The following is a 20,515-nucleotide window of genomic DNA, read 5'->3' as shown; positions in this document are numbered from 1 at the left end:
TATTTGGTATATATAAAAGGATGTATATTTCTCACACACATTTATAAATACGTATTATAAAGCACAACAACGAGATTAGGAATTATATTTAAAAATTTTTAAATATATCCCTACAGTATTTCAGATATGTTTTATTCTCTTATGAATATCTTTCCGGCTCTTCCAAGTGTTCTATGTAGACCCAAATAAGGAAGTGGTACTAATTAGTATGGAGAAAGCTCTTAGGTATTTCAATTTTTACTCTGTAAATATCTTCATTCCTCTACAAACAATACTTGGCAATCTCTTAATGATTAAACTCATTAGATTCACCCTTCAAAGTTTGTTTAATTTGAACATTTAAAATGTGAGATATTTTTAAAATAGTAAAATGGCTAAATAAACATATTATGATAGACCAATGTAGATGCTGCTCTGAAACTAAATCCATTTACATTTTCTATAATATTCCATTAAAATTCTATAATTCATTATTGCTTACCAACTCTATTAGGCTTTTTCTATGACTCAACAAATCCCTGAGTGATAAAAGTTCCTAATTTTTATTTACCTGCATTAGTCTCTCCAACTGGTAGAATTTGCAATGAAGATCTTCAAAGTTGTTTTTGTAGAGGTCTCTCAAACCATAGTCGTACATGATTTTCACCAACACACAGAATGCTTGTTCCTCTGGCATCTACAGAAAAACATATACATATACAACATAAATAAGTGGCATTTTGCCAGAATGTCAGAAAAGTTCCCTCATGTTATTAGTCCTCTGCATAAGTAGCTGAAGTCCTGGAGCGAATGAAGTCCTTCAGAGCCAGTCTTTGGCAGAGTGACATGACCTCCTTACTTGAGATGAATTATCCTCTTTTGTTAATTTTAATCATGTTGTCATTCATTCATTAGGCCATCTTTAAAAATAGGCAATACACTCATGATTAAAAAACCAAAGCATACTTTGGGAGGCCAAGGCAGGCGGATCACTTAAACTCAGGAGCTCCAAACCAGCCTGACCAACATGGCAAAACTCTGTCTTTATAAAAAATAAAAAAATCAGCCAGGTGTGGCAACATGAGCTTGTAGTCCCAGCTACTTGGGAGAATGAGGTGGGAGGATCGCTTGAGCCTGGGAGGTGGAGGTTGCAGTGAGTGAAATCACGTCACTGCATTACAGCATGGGCGACAGAGTGAGACCCTATCTCAAAAAAAAAAAAAAAAAAAAGAAAGAAAGAAATCAAAACAATGTAAAAGGATCTAAAGGTAAAAGTCTCACTCCTCCCTATCATTATACATACACTAATCCCTGGTACCCACATCCCCCAACCTCTTTTGCATAACCTCATATCTACTCTTAATAATTTCTCCTGTATTCTGCCACTGATTATCTATGCAAATAAAATCATTACATTTCTAATTTTATTTTGTCCCACCACATAAAAGATAATATACTATATACACAGTTACGCATCATGATATTTCTTTAACAATGTAAGTTGGAAATCTTTCTATCTCAGTATAAAACAAGTTGTCTCTTTATTTTCTTAAAAGCAATTACACAGTATTCCATTATATAGAATATATAGTACTATAGTTCATTTAACTAGTTTCCTATTGACACTTGAGATGTTCCTAATTTTTTAATCATAAAAAGCTTCAATAAACCTTATATATGCATCATTTTGTACATATGCAAAAATGGGGTGGGGTAGAGCACATTCCCAAAAGGGGGAATGCTGGGTGAAAAAATAAATGCATTTTAAATTTTGGTAAATAGTGTGAAACTATCTTCCCTGAGTTTTCTTGATGCTGTTACTTTCTGTAAAATACAGTTTCAGGGAAATGGTCAGTAAACTCTAACATATTAGTTTTCTAAGAGGTATTTTTATCTGAATAGGGAATAAACTCTGAAGTCAAAGGAACAAACCTCTAAACAGTGGTATCAACAGGTGAAAGAATATGGAAACGGACATATCTAATATTCTAGAAATTACACCAAACATACAGAAAAAGTTGTACTTACTCAACGTCCTAGGATGTAACTATTACTTCCTTGAAAATTTATATTTGGTTGATTATAGTATTTCACACATTTGTCAGACTAACTTCATACTTCAATAACTCAATCAGGTAGAGTTCCATTTATCCACTTAGAAATGCAGTTGTTTATTTAAAAGTTTATACAAATCAGCCACTTCTATTGTCTAATTATAAACCATAAAACACCCAAATTTGTTAAACAACATCTCCTAAAGTTAAATAAATACACTATAGTGTTTTCATTTTGATTCTTTAAACATTTGCTTATTTTCTTTTTATCTATGAGTTGTTTGAGACCTTTTCAAAATTTCTGGCCACTGACCTCAGCTATTCAAGATAGCAACTATTTTTCAGCTTCCATTTGGTTATTTAGGATACAATTACATTGTATTCTTTACTACTTTGTCATCAAAACTTCAAGTGACACTAACTTGAACATATATGGCCAAGAATACTTCTCTTAACAAGTTGTAAGCCTCCTCATCTTCCTCTCAGATCTCTACTCAAATGTCTATACAAAACAGCTGCATGTAAAATAACTGTAGCCCGGTCGGGCGCAGTGGCTCACGCCTGTAATCCCAGAACTTTGGGAGGTCAAGGCAGGTGGATCACCTGAGGTCAGGAGTTCGAGACCAGCCTGGCCAACATGAGGAAACCCCTCTCTACTAAAAATACAAAATAGCTGGGCATGGTGGTGCGTACGTGTAATCCCGGGTACTGGGGAAGCTAAGGCAGAAGAATTGCTTGAATCAGGGAGGTGGAGGTTGCAGTGAGCTGAGATCGCACCACTGCACTCCAGCCTGGAGTTTTGAGACTCTGCTCAAAAGAGGAAAAAAAAAAAAAAAAAAAAAAGATAACTAGAGCCAGTCCTAGAGACACTAATTCACTTAAGTCTTTCTCTTTCTAAGTAAATGACAATTAGTTGAATGTCTTACCATCTGGTATCTTATAAAGGGAATATGTTTTTATTTCTTTGAATGTGGTAAAATCATTAGGGCAAATAAAAGGTTTATGTGCCTTTTGGCATTCATACATATAGTCACTGAACAGATGAGGTGCAGGCACTGTTCTAGGCTTTAGGGATACAGAGATAAAGGTATAGTGCCTCCCTAGGGGAAGAGTAAACAGGCAACTCAGCTTGAGTTTCATAAGGATGCAGAAGTCCTGGACTAGGGAATGTTGGGTGTTGGAAGTAAACGTAAACATCAGAGACAATTTTGGAGGAGGCAGAGCTAGATGGCCAAAGAGCAATCATCCTTCAGCAATCATCCTCCCTCAAGAACACCAAATTGAACTATCCACGCAAGAAACACCTTCATAAAAAACAAAAATTCAGGTGACTGATCACAGTACCTGGCTTTAACATGATATCAAGGAAAAAGGCACTGAAGAGGGTAGAAAAAACAGTCTTACATTGTCTACACCACACCTATCCTATCCCCCCAACATGTGTAGAGAAAGAGTCCATGCACTTGGGAAAAGGAGAGTGCAGGGACTTTGCATTGGTACTCAGTGCTGCCCTGTCACAGCAGAATACAACACAGGGCAGAATTTAGCAGGCACCCAAGAAGGAAGGATTTAGACTGGCCCCGGTCAGAGGGGAAGCCCCCTGGCAGACTAAAGTGCCCTGGTGTCCTGAACAAATTGAAAAGCGGTCTAGGCCACAAGTATCACAATCTTTCGGCAAGTCCTGGTGCTGTGCTTGGCTTGAAGCCAGTGAACTTGGGGTACATACGATCCAGTGAAACACCAACTGGGATAGCCAAGGGATCAAATAGAAACAACAACAAAAAAGCAAGCGTGGCTATACATACACCCCTTCCCCAACTCCAGGCAGGGCAGCCTGGGAGATACCCCTTTTCTGCTTGTGGAAAAGAAAGGAAAGAGTAAAGAGGACTTTGTCTTGCAACTTGAGTACCAGTTCAGCCATAGTAACATGAAGCAGAGTCCTGAATCCCCTGAGTCCAGACCCTAGCTCCTGAACAGGATTTCTAGATCCATCCTGGGCCAGAAGGAAGCCTGCTACCCTGAATGTAAAGACCCTGGGGCCTTGAATAAACACCAGCAGTAACCAGGCAGTAGCCACCAGGTACCATGCTGGCTTCAGGTGTGACCAAGTACAGTTGCAGCCATAGTAGCCAGTCCCAGCTGTGGTAGCTAGTGCTTGTGTCACCTGCTCCTCAACTCCAGGAAGCCCAGCATGAGGAGAAAAAAACTCCATTTATTTGGGGGAAAGTGAGAGAAGAGAAAAAGAGATTCTAGGAATGATGGAATTCTCTCAGATCTTACCCAAGCCCACCGAGGCTCAATCTCTGCGAGTCTGCAAAAATTGCAGCATTATTTGGCTTGGCTCATCCCCTAATGCAGATATGACTTCAGTGACTGAAGACTTAGATCACAACACTTAATTCCCTTTAGAAAGCCTTCTCAAGAAGGATGGGTATAAATAAGTTCAGACTATGAAGATTAAATACCTAACTTTTCAATGCCCAAATATCGATGAACATCCACAAGCATTAAGAATACCCAGGAAAACATGACCTCATCAAACGAACTAAACAAGGTACCAGGGACCAATTCTGGAGTGAGAGATATGTGACATTAAAGAGAATTCAGAATAGCTACTTTGAGGAAGCTCAATGACTTCAAGACGATACAGAGAAAAAAATTCAGAATCCTATCAAAGTTAACAAAGAGACCAAAATAATAAAAAATAAGCAGATATTCTGAAGCTAAAAAATTCAACTGACAAACTTAAAAATATATCAGAGTCTCTGAACAGCAGATGATCAAGCAGAAGAATTAGTGAGCTTGAAGACAGGCTATCTGAAAATACATAGAGAAGAAACAACAAAAAGAATATAAAGACATTAGGCATGCCTGCAAGATCTAGAAAATAGCTTCAAAAGGGCAAATCTATGAATTACTGACCATAAAGAGGAGGGTAGGGGAAGAGATCAGAGTAAAATACTAGAAAATAAATGGACTGGAGTTGAAAAGTGATGCATAACAGTAGAGTTGCAGCACACCATTATATACCATTTTTATCATACAGATAAAACAGACAATGTAAATAATTTCAAGACAACAATAAAAAGTGGTAACATAACTAAGAAGTAATGAATTTTGAGTACTTATTACTTTTGTTTTTAACATGAGTTATTTAACTGTAAGTTTTTATCATTTAATTTTTAACAACGGCTGTGCTTAACAACTGGTTCACAGAATTCCTGAAAATTTAACAATTGGCCCTCAAAAGTTGGTATGATCTGGCTGTACACAGCACTGATATGACCATGATAAAGAGTTAGGAATGTATTCTAAGTGCAGTGAGAAATCAGTGAAGAGTTTACAGCAGCGGATCTGATTTTTATTTTTAGTAAGGTCACGCAGCTGCTACCAATTCCTCATTAGTTCTCAATACTGAGGGACAACTATATTTTGGTTTAGTGAGAATCTATCACTTTTCTTTTGTATAAAGGTATAATCTACAAGAATCTATATTCAATCATTCCCCTCAAAGTTTTGCCCAGAAACAGATCATGAATATACAAAAGGCATTGCAGGGGAAAAACATGATTTTGGAATTATTCCAATAGATGTTAATTTCAGGTAAGGTTTTAATTACTTGCTGGGTGATCTTGAGCAGGTAACCTCTTTTAATGCCTAAGATTTTTTTACTTCTAAAAAATTAGAAATAACAATACCTATGTCATAGGGATGCTACAAGTATTAAATGAAATATATTTAAGAGACATATGCATACTGTTGGCAATCACTAAATTTCTCTTCTCTTTCCTTCCTTAAAGACAGAGACTCTGTCTTTTACATCGACAATTACCAAAGTGCTTTATACAAGGATACTCAAAAGAATAAACGTGCATAGGTAAAATTTTTACTCTAAGATCTTTCTGTTAAAATGATTTGCTGGAATTTAAGTTCTTAACATGAAGTAGCAAAAATGTGCTGCTTTTCATATAAATGACAGCATTTCTTGTGTATCAGTAGGAAGAATGTCCCCTTCTTCCTCCCCATGCTTTTTATGACTTAAATAGTGACAAGCTGCACTTTCAAGGTTCTCCACATAGTTTTGCATACAAGCTCAGAGGGGATAACTGGGTTGGGGTATACTCTATAGCACAGTTCTGCCTTTAAAATATTACTGATCTTTTAAAACTGATCCTAAGTGGCACTTTGTTATTTCCCTTTAACCTGAGGAGACTCTTGCTTTCTCTGAATCCCAAAACTTTGTTGTATACCATTATAGTTTTTTGTGCACTTCTAAACTCTAAACACTACTGTAATGTTGTACTCCCCGCTCCACAACTCTTAGCATAAAACCTTCAATAAATATCAAGTGTTAAATATTTCTTTAAGATAAACTAGCTAAATTCTGAATACATCTGCCTTTTTAATGAAGTCATGCCACACAAGTAAGGTGATCTGTTGGTAACTGCCAAAAAAAATGTAGAAGGAAAGTATTGGTGTGAGGCTAGAAGCAAGCGGCAGCCAAATGCAACTATATTCAAATTTGATTTCTTATAATTCTATTCCAAATGCTAAATATGAAAAGCTTTTATATTATCTATATTTTGTATTGACTATTCAGCTTATCCCTCAATCGGCATAAAGAACATCAACTGAGATGTGAGATGCAATGCTAGGTTGTACTATCAAACTTCACCTTAGTACATGCAGTTCCTCCACTAGATAGTATAGTGGTATCTACCTACTTAAAAAAAAAAGCACTAAAATGACTATTAAACTTATTACAATGATTAATGCTTCATAGAATAAGATAATCCAATTTATCCAATTTATGCAATTCGTCTAAAGTTACAATAAAAATAAATAATTGAACAACACATCTTTAAATAAAATATTAAGATGTTGGAATATGGTGGGTCTCTAAGACTGAATGTCCATTTTTGCTGTGTACAGAAACTTTATTAATAGTGTTATTTCATTAAGGAAAAGAGGGGATAAACATTAAAATATTATAATTTAAGATGTCAAAGTATCATCCATGGCTTTATGAAATACAAAACAAAATACCTGCCTCACATGCATAATTGAGAACTGAATGATATAATCACTGTTTGGTAATAAATGTTGATAATGATCTGACACTTGTACTAATTGTGATGACCACTGAATGGAGACTATCTCCAAGCCCTCACTACTTCTCTCCACAATAAACTATAAAACAAAGCAGTGCTAAGTATCTCAAGTCTTTAAGATGCACCTGACATCATTTACATCAAGGTATTTTTTGAAGTAAAATTGTATTTTGATAATTTAAAGGGATCCCCATAGTTAGTGTAAAACTAAATTTCCTACTTCACATGATGTGTTTCACATCTTTTTGGAATGATCTACCTTTCTCTATGAAGAAGATGAACACTCTACTGATATTCCGAATTTTCTTCAACAATAATGAATGGGTCCAGCATGGTGGCTCATGCCTGTAGACCCAGCACTTTGGGAGGCTGTGTGTGATCACTTGAGGTCAGGAATTTGAGACCAGACTGGCCCACATGGTGAAACATCATCTCTACTAAAAATACAAAAATTAGCCGGGCATGGTGGCATGTGCCTGTAATCCCAGCTACTTGGGAGGCTGAAGCAGGAGAATTCCTTGAACTCAAGAGAAGAGGCTACAGTGAGCCAACATCTCACCACTGCACTCCTGCCTGGGTCATAGAGCAAGACTGTGTCTCAAAAAAAAAAAAGAAAGAAAGAAAAAAGAAAAAAAGATGAATGCTAGTGACTATTTTGAAACTCAAGGTTATTTATCATGTCTTCATTTTTTGTTTGCATATTAAAAAGCAAATAGAATGAAAACTTCTAGCCATTTGTCTATTTTCCCTTTAAATCAAATAGCTTAATACATTTAAACTGAATGTAAATTTATAAGCCATAAAATTCTATCATTGTATGATATATTTAGATTCCTATGTGTAATTCATTCGAATTAGTTGGACCAGGGACCAAAAGAAAATTGGCTGGGCAAATAATTATTAATTTAAAAGCAAATAATTATTAATTTAAAAAAATAACAGCAAAAAATAAAAATTAAAAATATAAAAATAAATAAAAAATAACAGAACAGTTAGCATTATTAGACATATTCATTCATGACCCCATTTGACCCTCGCAAAAATCCTGCAAGGTAGGCATTATTTTTACATTGTAAGTATAATACTAGTGAAGTTCAAAGAAGTTAAATGACTTGCCAGTAACTAACTATAGGTCTATAAAGTAAAGCCTGGTTTTAATCTCATAACTGCACTATTTTTGTGCTAGGTACAAAATATGTAAGACTCTTTATGCTCATCATAAGGTACGCAATACTCATAATAAGCCTAGAAGGATGATAACAGGAAACTAAAGCTCAGTTGAAGAGACTTGCCCAAAGTCATGTAACTAACCACAATCCAAATTCACAGTTGTAGTTTTCAGTATCCCTTGAAAGAGTTCAGCTTCAAAAGGCAGAGAGATGTAAGATAGTAGTTAAATATTTTTTAAATAGGTAAAATGTTTGTGTATATTAGGACACAGGGAGATGTTGGAAAATGGCTCAAAAGCACTTGATAAGAATTAACTCGGAATAGAAAAATGAATGCTTCTTTCTCTTGAACTAGAAAGAAAAGTGATTTGGAAGTATAGGACCCATTTTTTAAATACACTAAAAACCTTGTAGTAAGTATATCACTCAAGATGATGTGATGTACCTGTTCAGCACCCTATTGTCCCATCATCTAATATCAAAACCCCTCTTCCTATAGGAAGATCATTCTGTTGTTTAGGATGGGGCTGATGGGGGTTCACCGATCTGGACTAAAGACCTGGGCTGTGACAATTAGAATGCCCTACCCAACCAGGCCAAAGTCCAACAGGAAGAAAAACAGAGTGAGTTGTTGTTGTTGTTGCGTGTCATTTTAAATAAATGCAGGAGCTATAGTAAGACAGTCTCTTTTAAACAAGGTAGCAAAAAATGTTCCTTTTAAATGAAGTTGTCCAGATCATATGAATCCAGGCGAGCCAACAGTCATTTTGCCCACTTTTTTGTCTACTAACATAATTAAGACAATAAAATTCAAGAAAAGCAGGGATACAAACAGATTATTGATGACAAAATGTGAACTCTGGAGTCAATCATGTGAAAAATCATCTCTGACTCTAGATTTCCCAGTTATATGAGTCAATTCTGTCACATGCAGCAGAAAGAGTCTTGAATAATATAATGCCACAAATGCTTAACTTTATATATACACACACACACACACACATACATATGATAGAGACTTCAAAATGAAGCCTTTATCTTGTCACTTTGGACTCTGGAATCTGTAATAGGTAATTCTGCTTCTTATTTACATCCATTGGTTAAATCTTATCCCAAATCTGTCTTTTTGGGGAGAAATATTTTTAAATTTATAATTTTTAAATTTATTTTACTCTGAAATACAACAAACAGAAAAATGCATAAAAGTTAAATGTACACTTTAAGGATGCATGTAACCACTATCTAGGTTAAGAAAGAGAACACTGTCAATAGCCCTGAAAATCCCTGTGTCTCTTTTCAGTCATGGTTCCCAGTTTCTCCCTAAAGAAATCACTTTCCTAACTTTAACAGTTATCACTTCATTGGTGTTCTTTATAGTTTTTTCCATCTATGTAGCATCCTAACAATAGAATTTAGTTTTGCCTGTTACTGAACTTTATGCAAAATGGAATCATACCAAATGTAATGTTGTACTTTGCTTTTTTTTAAACTAAATCTTATGTTTATATGATTCATTTGTATGAACCAATGTAGTGTAAAATATTCATTTCCATTGCTGTATGGCATTCATACTCTAAGAATACCATAATTTAGCCATCTTACTGTCTAATTACAATTCTAATATTGGACATTTTAGTAGTGGACATTTGAATTGCTTCAGTGTTTTGACTGTTATAAACACTATTAGGACAAAAGTAATACAAGTATTTTAATGTACAAGTGCATAAATTTGACTAAGGTATGTCTAGGAGTAAAACTTCTGGGTGTGTATATCTTTATTAGATAAAGCCAAACCAGTTTCCAAAGGAATTGTGCCTAGTCATAATTTTTTTTTAAAAAAATTCAATAGTTTTAAACATGCTAGATTATTCAAACATAATCCTTCCTGAGTTGGAAAGCTTCTATAAATGCCAATATTAGTATACATACAGTAATTTAACCTTAAAAAAGAACATAATCTTCTGAATGTCTAAAAAGGTACATGTTCAATTAAAAAATTTAAAACTACTAACAATAAATATGGTAGAAAATATATTGGGTTACAAATTATCTAAGATATTTTCTATAATTTTTACAGTAAGTGAAATATAATCAGATCATAATTTATTATGACTAAGAGATAAAGACTAATATATTATGAAATTACAAATTATTATTGTATATTTGATTACAAATGCAGTTGAACATTGTAATGGTTGCATGCAATCTGTACTATAACATTCTCCAACTGTAAATGACAAATCTCTTGTAATTTCATAAATGGATGTATAAGAGTCTACTGTGATAAACATTTAATTCTCATTGCCTAAACTACTACATGTTACAAAGCTATTGTCAAAGCATCTAGAAATTTTCAAGTACAAGAGGAGGCTAATTAATTCTTTAAACTACTTAGACATGAAAAAAATCCTAAAAATTCAAAACTGTTTTTGAACATACTTTCATTTTTGGTCTTACTTTCTTCTCAAGCAATGAATGTGAAATATAAATGACTATGGGTGAGGAAAGGACAGCAACCCAAAAAGAAGCAGACTCTGACAGTGATTAATATGGAGCTTCCAAAGATGTCTGGCAGCAAAAAGAAGCAATAGCTTATGTAACTGATAACAAATTAGTCAGTAAGAACCTAATAATGTATCTCCCTGGAACCTGAGATAGTGTGTTTGATGAATTGTTTAAACCAGTCCGTATTCTTCCATTTGTTTAAACCAGGGAGACAAAAATATAGTAAAAAATAAATTACAGTTAACTTCTGTTATTCAAATTGGTTGAATGGATGGGTTGGTTAGTTAATGGAATATACTAATTAACAGAATCATCAAACATACTGCCAATTAAAAATTAGAATATGCTATGTTTTTCATTAACAGAATGCTGAATATTAGTTCATCTTTCCCTTAAGGATTCTAAAAGGATTTCTATATTTCAAGTTACTTTTATAAAAGCCATGACAACACTGAATAATTCTATTAATGTAGAAAGTGTGAGATACTAGACCGAATTTCTGTCCCTCTTGTAACATACACTGGAAACTATCTTGTTGCATTTCACAAAGGCTGACTCATCACATGGCCCTTATAATAGTAGAGTACATAATGTAGAAAAAAATTCTAGGTATTTGAGCTCTCTAGTTATTTGAATCTCTCTCTTTCTCTCTTTGGGGGCGGGGGTGGGGAGGGTGTTTCCAAATAATTATGAACTTACAATTAACCCAAACTCCTGTAAAATCCAAAAGAGATTTCTCAGAGAGATATTCTTCTCACTGAACATTTATAAATATAATATGTTAAACAGGGCTAAAATGCTAAACTACGGTAGCATTTAATGTAATATGTTAAACAGGGCTAAAAATGCTAAACTACGGTATGTTCAAAGATTACTTTGTGGCCGGGCGTGGTGGCTTACGCCTGTAATCCCAGCACTTTGGGAGGCTGAGGTGGGAGGATCATGAGGTCAGAAGATCAAGACCAGCCTGGCTAATACGGTAAAACCCGTCTCCACTGGAAAAAAAAAAAAAACTAAAATGAGCTGGGCATGGTGATGCACATGCCTGTAGTCCCAGCTACTCTGGAGGCTGAGGCAGGAGAATCACTTGAACCCAGGAGGCGAAGGTTTCAGTGAGCTGAGATCACACCACTGCACTCCAGCCTGGCGACAGAGCAAGACTCCATCTCAAAAAAAAAAGATTACTTTGTTCAAACCAAAGCTTCATCACCCATGTCTTGAACTTCAGCTTCTCATCCAAGTAATTATAAAGGCTTCCTTTAGAAGAAAGATGGCTCTGAACCTTGAAGAAAACATCCATGTCACTGGGTATGGTCTCCAGCCTCTTAGGGTAGGGACCTGACTATTCTAGATTGTACTGGGTTTAGAAGGGGAATAAGGGCCCCTGAGAATTTGTGATTATAAAGTAACTGGTCATCACAGGAAGTCCCAAAAAGGTGAGATGTAGAGATATCAAAGAAAGAAGAATAACAAGGAGAAGATAGAAACTGTCATAAACAGACAATAATGCAACAGAGGAAAAAAAATCAATCTCAAAGAGAGACAAAGTGAAAATCATAATAGAACTATTATAATTAAAATCACGTTTTCAGAATTAGGACCATGAATCTATTATAATTGCTCTTCACTTCCAGAATGCTAAACAATGCTGTCCTTTTAAACTTGTTGGACCTCTCTGTTACATTTGACACAATTCATTGCTTCCTCCCTATTGAGAATCTGAACTTCTTTAAAGATTTTACTTCCTCATCATCCCTTCAAATGTTTGCTGTTCCTGGGATTTAATCTTTTTACTCTATTCATTCTTCTAGATGATCTGATGTAGTCTCATGACTTCAGCTTTCATTTCTCCTCCAGCATTAATCTCCAGTATGCAACTGGCTGCTGAACATCTATCTCCACATAGATGTCCCAGGAATAACCTCAACTCAGATAATTGGAAACAAAACTTATCACTGGACAAGTGCAGTGGCTCCTACCTGCAATCCCAGTACTTTAGGAGGCCGAGGTAGACAGAACACTTGAGATCAGGGGTTCAAGACCAATCTGGCTAACATGGTGAAACCCCATCTACTAAAAGTACAAAAATTAGCCAGGTGTGGTGGCACATACCTGTAATCTCAGCTACTTGGGAGGCTGAGGCAAGAGAATCACTTGAACCTGGGAGGTGGAGGTTGCAGTGAGCTAAGTTTGTGCCACTGCACTCCAGCCTGAATGACAGAGCAAGACTTCATCTCAAAAAAAAAGGCCGGGCACGGTGGCTCACGCCTGTAATCTCAGCACTTTGGGAGGCAGAGGCGGGCGGATCACGAGGTCAGGAGATCGAGACCATCCTGGTTAACATGGTGAAACCCAGTCTCTACTAAAAATACAAAAAAATTAGCCGGGTCTGGTGGTGGGTGCCTGTAGTCCCAGCTACTCGGGAAGCTGAGGCAGGAGAATGGCGTGAACCCGGGAGGCGGAGCTTGCAGTGAGCCGAGATGGCACCACTGTACTCCAGCCTGGGCGACCAAGCGAGACTCCGTCTCAAAAAAAAAAAAAAAAGAACTCATCAACTCCTAAACTTTTTCCTTCATTCAATCTCCATAAATATATTTTCTATCTCAACTCTAAATACAACATTCATCCAGCCACCAAAGCCAGGAAACTAGATATGTCACCTCTGACTGCTCCTTTGCCAGTCCATCCACAAACCTAACAATTTTGCTCCCTGAATGTTTCTTAATTCTGCTTTTCTCTGGGCTCTCAACATCTCTCATTTAAATTGACATTTTCTTTTCCTTTTTATTATTATTATTTTTTTGAGACAGAGTCTCCTTCTGTTGCCCAAGTTGGACTGCAATGATGCAATCAAGACTCACTGCAACCTTGACCTCCCAGGCTCAAGTGATCCTCCCACTTCAGCCTCCCAGGTAGCTCAACACCACTACGGGTGCTCACCATGACTATGGGTGCTCACCACCATGCCCAGATACCTTTTGTGTGTGTGTGGTAGAGATGGTGTCTCATTATATTGCCTAGGCTAGTTTCAAATTCCTGGGCTCAAATGATCCTCCTGCCTCAACCTCCCAAAGGTGTGGGATTACAGGTATGAGCCGCTATGCCTGGCCATATTGATGTTTTCTACCTGGTCTCTCTGCTGCTGTCTGTTTCCTTTAATTCTGCCCTTTACACAGGTATGAAAATAATTTATCTAAAATGATCATATGACTATATTATTCCCTTGCTCCCAAGTGATCAATGGTTCCTCATTAGCTCTAGAATAAAGTCTGCATTTTTGACATATTACAAAGTCTTCACAATTTCCCATCTTACTATTTTTACATCATACCACTCCCTGTGTACAACTGCTATAGTAAACTGTAATTTCATATTGTTTCCTTTGTATACTGTGCCCTATCATATTTCCATACATTTTCTCATATTGTGACTTTTGTCAATAATTCTTTCCCCTTCCCTTTCCCCTCTCACCTTCTCCAATCTCATTTATGTCTTGACAAAGCTGCCACCTCCTTCAGAAAGTCTTTTCTGAAAGTTCTGGCAGAGCTTGATTGGGTAATTCTCTTCTCTATTCTCTTAACCTGTGTATCACTTTCCCTTAGCATACTGTAAGGTATTTAATGAGTATGTATTATTTTTGTCATCAGAAAAACAAAGACACATAAAAGAGAATAAAAATTATAAGTGCATGCCTACATTATCTGTGCCCCATCTTGGACTATGAAGCCTTTGAGAACACAAATTATAAATGATTCATCTTTATAACCCCACTTCATAGCCCAGTATCTGACAATTGATGCTCAATAAATGATCTGTCAAATGAAGGTAACTGACAGGAAAGAAGATATATAAAAATACATCACAGAAATGATAAAGGACTTCCTTGTCACAGTACAGTGGGTCTTAATGGTCCAGGTCCTGATATTTGGGTAGTTACACTGACTTCTTTAATTCCAGAGAATTCTAGTTAAAAATAACTCCAAATAAGCAATTTATCCTTTTCTAGCCAAAAAAACTAATTCCATTGAGAAACTGTCCTATTTTTGACATAATATCTCTTATTTTATCACCTAATATCTTATTTTATCACCTAATATCTTTTAAAAAGATATGCCATATATAATCTCCATCAGGTAAATGGGAAATAAGACGGAAGAACAAAGGCAGTAGAAAGTAAAATAAACTTGGCAGCACTGTGCTATTTATCACATGGACCGTTACTTACATGCAGCAGTAATACAGCAGCAAGAAAAGACTGCCCTTGACAGTACCCAATGTCTTCATCATACACAGAGTAGGCCTAGAGAAAAGATGAAAAGAAAGAAATATCATAAATAGTCACAGATTTTAACTTAAATGTTAGCTCATACCAGGCTCCTGCTTGTTCCTGTCCCTGGGCTGTCCACCACAATTCCACTGGTCTTTCAAACTTGAATGTGTGTATCACTAGCACAGTGAGATCCCAAAAGAGGCTGTGTATTTCCTAAAGCAGCTCTATGTCCCTTTATCCCAGGTTAATCTTTAAAATTTTGAAATAAAGAGATGCTCAGAGGACCTAAGTTAATTTTAAAAGATCCATTATGGTTTGAGGTCAGCTGTATGAGACCACAGGAGGCAGAGGCAAAGGGTGGGAGAGAGTAAGAAGATTCTAAGGTTGAAGTGTGAGTTCAAATGCACTAAAAGGGCGAAATTTTGATATTTCTGAGACTGTAGTGCAGATTTGCTATTCTGACAACCCCATGCCAAAAAGAAAAAAAAAAAAAAAAAAAACCCTTTAGAACCTCCAAAATTTCTCAAAGACCTTTTAAACTATCCTGCCATTTTTCATGAAGGCTGGAGTAAAAATGTTTCCTCCAATCTATACCACCGGGGCAAACCAGAAATATTTAGCATTGCCCCGTGCTTTTTGCAAAATGGCTAAGGGCCTCATGCTACATATATACCTGCTATTTCAGGTGCTTTGGCTATTCCACAGCTTTAACGTCATCTGGAATACAGCCAAAGAGGCCAATTTATAAGAAATATAGCATTCCTTGGGATGTAGCTATCATATCATTCAACTTAACATTCTCTCTTAGTTTTCAGAGGAAACGAAATAAGGCTGTACGCTTAGTGTATACTAATTAGTACTACAAACATCTAGGATTCTCTAATGCAAAGAAAAAAAAAAGACGTTAGTTTTTGAGAGGCTGAATCAGTTACAGTAGGTAGAGTGTGCAGATCAAAGGGTAAAGAATAGGCGTTAGAAAGCTTTTTCTGCAAAAGTTCAGAAAGTAAATATTGTAGACTTTGAGGGAACACTTACAGTACTGGTTGCTTTTTTTTTTTCTTAAGGGATAGGACTTTTTCTTAAACAACTTTTTAAAATGTAAAACCATTCTTACATTGGGGCAGTACAAAAATAGGCTTCATGGTCCAGTCACTGAACCCTGAATTAGAATTTTAAAATTCAGATGTTGCGATATGTGTGTGTGTGTGTGTGTGTGTATTTTATATATATGTGTGTATATATATAAATATGTATATATATTTTATACACACACACACATATATATATTTTTTGAGACTGAGTTTTATCACCTAATGTACATTTTTACATTGTACATTGGAGTTGTACAGATTTGTACAGTAGGTTGGAGTGCAATGGCATGATCTCGGCTTACTGCAACCTCTGCCTCCCAGGTTCAAGCAATTTTCCTGCCTCAGTATATACACACACACACACACACACACACACACATATATATAGTTGAGACTGAGTTTTATCACCTAATGTACATTTTTACATTGTACATTGGAGTTGTACAGCTGTAGAGTAGGTTGGAGTACAATGGCATGATCTCGGCTCACTGCAACCTCTGCCTCCCAGGTTCAAGCAATTTTCCTGCCTCAGCCTCCTGAGTAGCTGCAATTACAAGGGCCCACCACCACACCCAGCTAATTTTCATATTTTTAGTAGAGAAAGGGTTTCACCATCTTGGCTAGGCTGGTCTTGAACTCCTGACCTCAGGTGTTCCTCTCACCTCAGCCTCCCAAAGTGCTGGGAATACAGGCATAATAATCCACCACGCCCAGCCTGCCAAATATATTTTTAAAAGACTCTCAAAGAGTCCAGGATGTGTATCTCATCCCATGTATTCCATCTATGTGTTGTACTTCATTTTAGTGAGGAGATTTCCATTTAATTTGCCTTATAGAATGTATTTTTATTGTGTCAGTATAAAAATTCTCTCTGTCTAGGACAAGGCTTATCAAAGATAACTAGGAAGGCTTCACTTATGGAGGGTAAGTGTAGTATTCCCCATATGCCAAAGTTGTCAGAGCACAGAGTCTGGAACTCCCTTTTACTAAAAAATATAAACTGTATTGATGTATAGCTTATATTCAGTGAAAGGCACACATTTTAATTGTACAGTTTCTTGAGCTGGGGCATTTATGTCGCCCTGCCATTATAAATATTTCCATCACTCCAGAATGTTCCCCCATGCCTCTCTTTAATAAACACCCCCACTCCAGGCAACCACAGATCTGAATTTTATCATAATATATAGTTTTGCATTTTTAAAATGCATTTTTAAAAATTTCATATAAATGGAATCCTACAATAATGTATTCATATTATATGTATGCTTTTGTGTCTAGCTTCTTTTACTCAGCATAACATTCCTGAGATTCTTTCATGTTGTGTGCGTCGGCAGTTCACTCCTTTTCATTGGTGAGTAGCATGAATATATACTGTATGAATATACCACGATCTGTTTATTCATTCCCCTGTTTCCAGCTTTCGGCTAGTATGAATAGGGCTGTAAATATATACATGGTATTTATGGATACAGATTTTCATTTTCCTTGAATAAATACCTAGGAATGGAGGTTCCAACTTCAAATGTTAAGGGTAAGTTTATCTTTATAAGAAATTGCCAAATTGTTTCCCAAAGTGGTTATACAATTATTACACCCCTAGCAGCAACATAGGAGAGTACCCCTTGCTTCACTTCCTTGTCAATACTTGATACTGTCAGTCTTCTTCCTTTTAATTAATTCCTGTAGTTTTGACTTTCATTTCCCTGGTAGCTAATGATACAGAAAATGTTTTCATGTACCTTTAGACAACTGATACATATTCTTTTGTGATTGTTCAATTTCCTGCCCAATTATGTGTTGTTGGTTTTTGTTTTTTGGTTTTTTTGGAGGCAGGGTCTGACTCTGACACCCAGGCTGGAGTGCAGTGGCATGATCACCACAACCTCCACCTGCCAGGCTCAAGCGATCGACCTACCTCAGCCTCCTGAGTAGCTGGGACTACAGGCTGCCCCACCACACCCAGCTAAGTTTTTTTCTATATTTAGTAGAGATGGGGTTTTGCCATGTTGCCCAGGTCTGGAGCTCCTGGGCTCAAGTGATCCACCCACCTCAGCCTTCCAAAGTGCTGGGATTACAGCCTGCCCAATTGTTGGAGTTGTTCATCTCATTATTGTTGATTCATAGTTCTTCATTCTGTATATGTTCTGTATACAACTCTGTCTGAGTTCATTCTGGATGCTATAACCAGAATACCACAGACTAGGTAGCTTATAAACAAAAGAAGTTTGTTTCTCATAGTTTTGGAGGCTACAAAATCCAAGATCAAGGCACCAACCAATCCAGTCTGATGAGGGTCAGTTTCCTGGTTCACAGAAATGGTACCTTTTCATTGTCTCCTCACATGGTGGAAGGGGCAAACAAGCTCCTTCCAGCCTCTTTTATTAAGGCATTAATCCCATTCCTGAGGGTTCTGCCATCATGATGCAATCACCTACCAAAGGCTCCATCTCTTTTTTTTTTTTTTTGAGAAGGAGTCTCACTCTGTCACCAGGCTAGAGTGCAGTGGCACGATCTCGGCTCACTGCAACCTCCACCTCCCGGGTTCAAGTGATTCTTCTGCCTCAGCCTCCCAGGTAGCTGGGACTACAGGCATGTGCCACCACGCCTGGCTAATTTTTTGTATTTTTAGTAGAGATGGGGTTTCACCATGTTGGCCAGGATGGTCTCAATCTCTTGATGGCGTGATCCGCCCACCTCGGCCTCCCAAAGTGCTGGGATTACAGGCGTGAGCCACCATACCCGGCGGCTCCATCTCTTAATAGTATCACTTTGGCGGTTAGGATTTCAACATACGAATTTTGAGGGGACACAAACAATGGGACCATTGCCAAGTCCACTGTCAGATATACATATTACGAATATGTTTTCCCAGTCTATGGCTTGCATTTTCATTTTCTTAATGCTGTCTTTCAAAGAGCAGGTTTCAATTTTGACAAAGTTCAATTTAATAGTTTTTGTCTTTTCTGGTTCATATTTGTGTTTGTACATGCCCTGTTTTTGTGTCATGAATATTTTTTCCTATGTTTTCTTTAGAGTTTTTTTTTTTTTTTTTTTTTTGGTGTTTACATTTAGGTCTGTAATCCACTTTGAAATAAGAAGTTTTAAAAACCGGGTAAGTCTATGTTCTACAACTTAGATCTTTTGCAAAGCAGTTTATTCTAGATTCCTTGCATTTCCATATACATACAGGAAATAATTTATTGTCTTCCGTGGAATGCCTACCATGATTTTGACTGGGATTGTGTTGAATCTATAAGTAAATTTGGAGAATGATATCATCACAATATAGAGTCTAACAGTCATGAACCTGGTAAATCTATCTCCATTTATTATTTCTTAGGATTTTCTACATGCATAACCATGTTGTTTGTGAATGTTAGTTTTACTTCCTTTGGCCATATGCCTTCTTTTCTTGCCCTACTGCACGGACTCCAGTACTATATTACAGTGCATGCCAATACAATGATGAATATAAGTGCTGAAAGAGGAAGGACATCTTTGTCTTCTTCCAGATGCTAGGAGTCAAACATTGTCTTTCACCATGAAGTATAATGTTAGCTACAGATTTTCCATAGATATCCTTCATTAGGTTTAGAAGTTTCTCTCTATTCTTACTTTGCTGAGCATGTTTTATCTTCTGTGGGTACTGAATTTATAAAATGCCTTTCATGCATCTATTACAACTGAGAGACAGGACTAGCTGGATTTCCTAGGCCGACTAAGAATCCCAAAGTCTAGCTGGGAAGGTGACTGCATCCACCTTTAAACACGGGGCTTGCAACTGAACTCACATCGGTACGCCAGACCAATCAGGTAATAAAGAGAGCTCACTAAAATGCTACTTAGGCAAAAACAGGAGGTAAAGAAATAGCCAATCATCTATCGCCTGAGAGCACATCGGGAGGGACAATGATCAGGATATAAACCCAAGCATTCGAGCAGGCAGTGGAAACCCCCTTGGGGTCCCCTCCCATTTTATGGGAGCTCTGTTTTCACTCTATTAAATCTTTTTTTTTTTTTTACCTATAAATATTTTTTTCTTTTATTTATTTATTTATTTTTTATTTATTTTTTATTATACTTTAAGTTCTAGGGTACATGTGCATAACGTGCAGGTTTGTTACATATGTATACTTGTGCCATGTTGGTGTGCTGCACCCATCAACTCATCAGCACCCATCAATTCATCATTTATATCAGGTATAACTCCCAATGCAATCCCTCCCCCCTCCCCCCACCATGATAGGCCCCATTGTGTGATGTTCCCCTTCCCGAGTCCAAGTGAGCTCATTGATCAGTTCCCACCTATGAGTGAGAACATGCAGTGTTTGGT

At 36.8% G+C, this 20,515-nt stretch overlaps 1 protein-coding gene across 5 annotated transcripts in view; it reads right to left on the bottom strand.

The window, feature by feature from the left end:
- Positions 1-20,515, bottom strand: part of RABGAP1L (RAB GTPase activating protein 1 like) — an 819,337-nt gene that overhangs the window by 316,683 nt on the left and 482,139 nt on the right. For all 5 annotated transcript variants that reach the window (XM_023207199.1, XM_023207198.2, XM_031935573.1 and 2 more), the window contains 2 exons: positions 15,044-15,118; positions 551-676 (listed from right to left, as the gene is read on the bottom strand). In XM_023207199.1, coding sequence (XP_023062967.1) covers positions 551-676; positions 15,044-15,118 — 201 coding nt within the window. The remainder of the gene's footprint in view (positions 1-550; positions 677-15,043; positions 15,119-20,515) is intronic.

Source organism: Piliocolobus tephrosceles, chromosome 1, assembly GCF_002776525.5.
Source record: "Piliocolobus tephrosceles isolate RC106 chromosome 1, ASM277652v3, whole genome shotgun sequence".
NCBI lineage: Eukaryota > Metazoa > Chordata > Mammalia > Primates > Cercopithecidae > Piliocolobus > Piliocolobus tephrosceles.
Note: the sequence above shows the minus strand (reverse complement) of the source record. Positions and strands in the feature narration are given on the sequence as shown.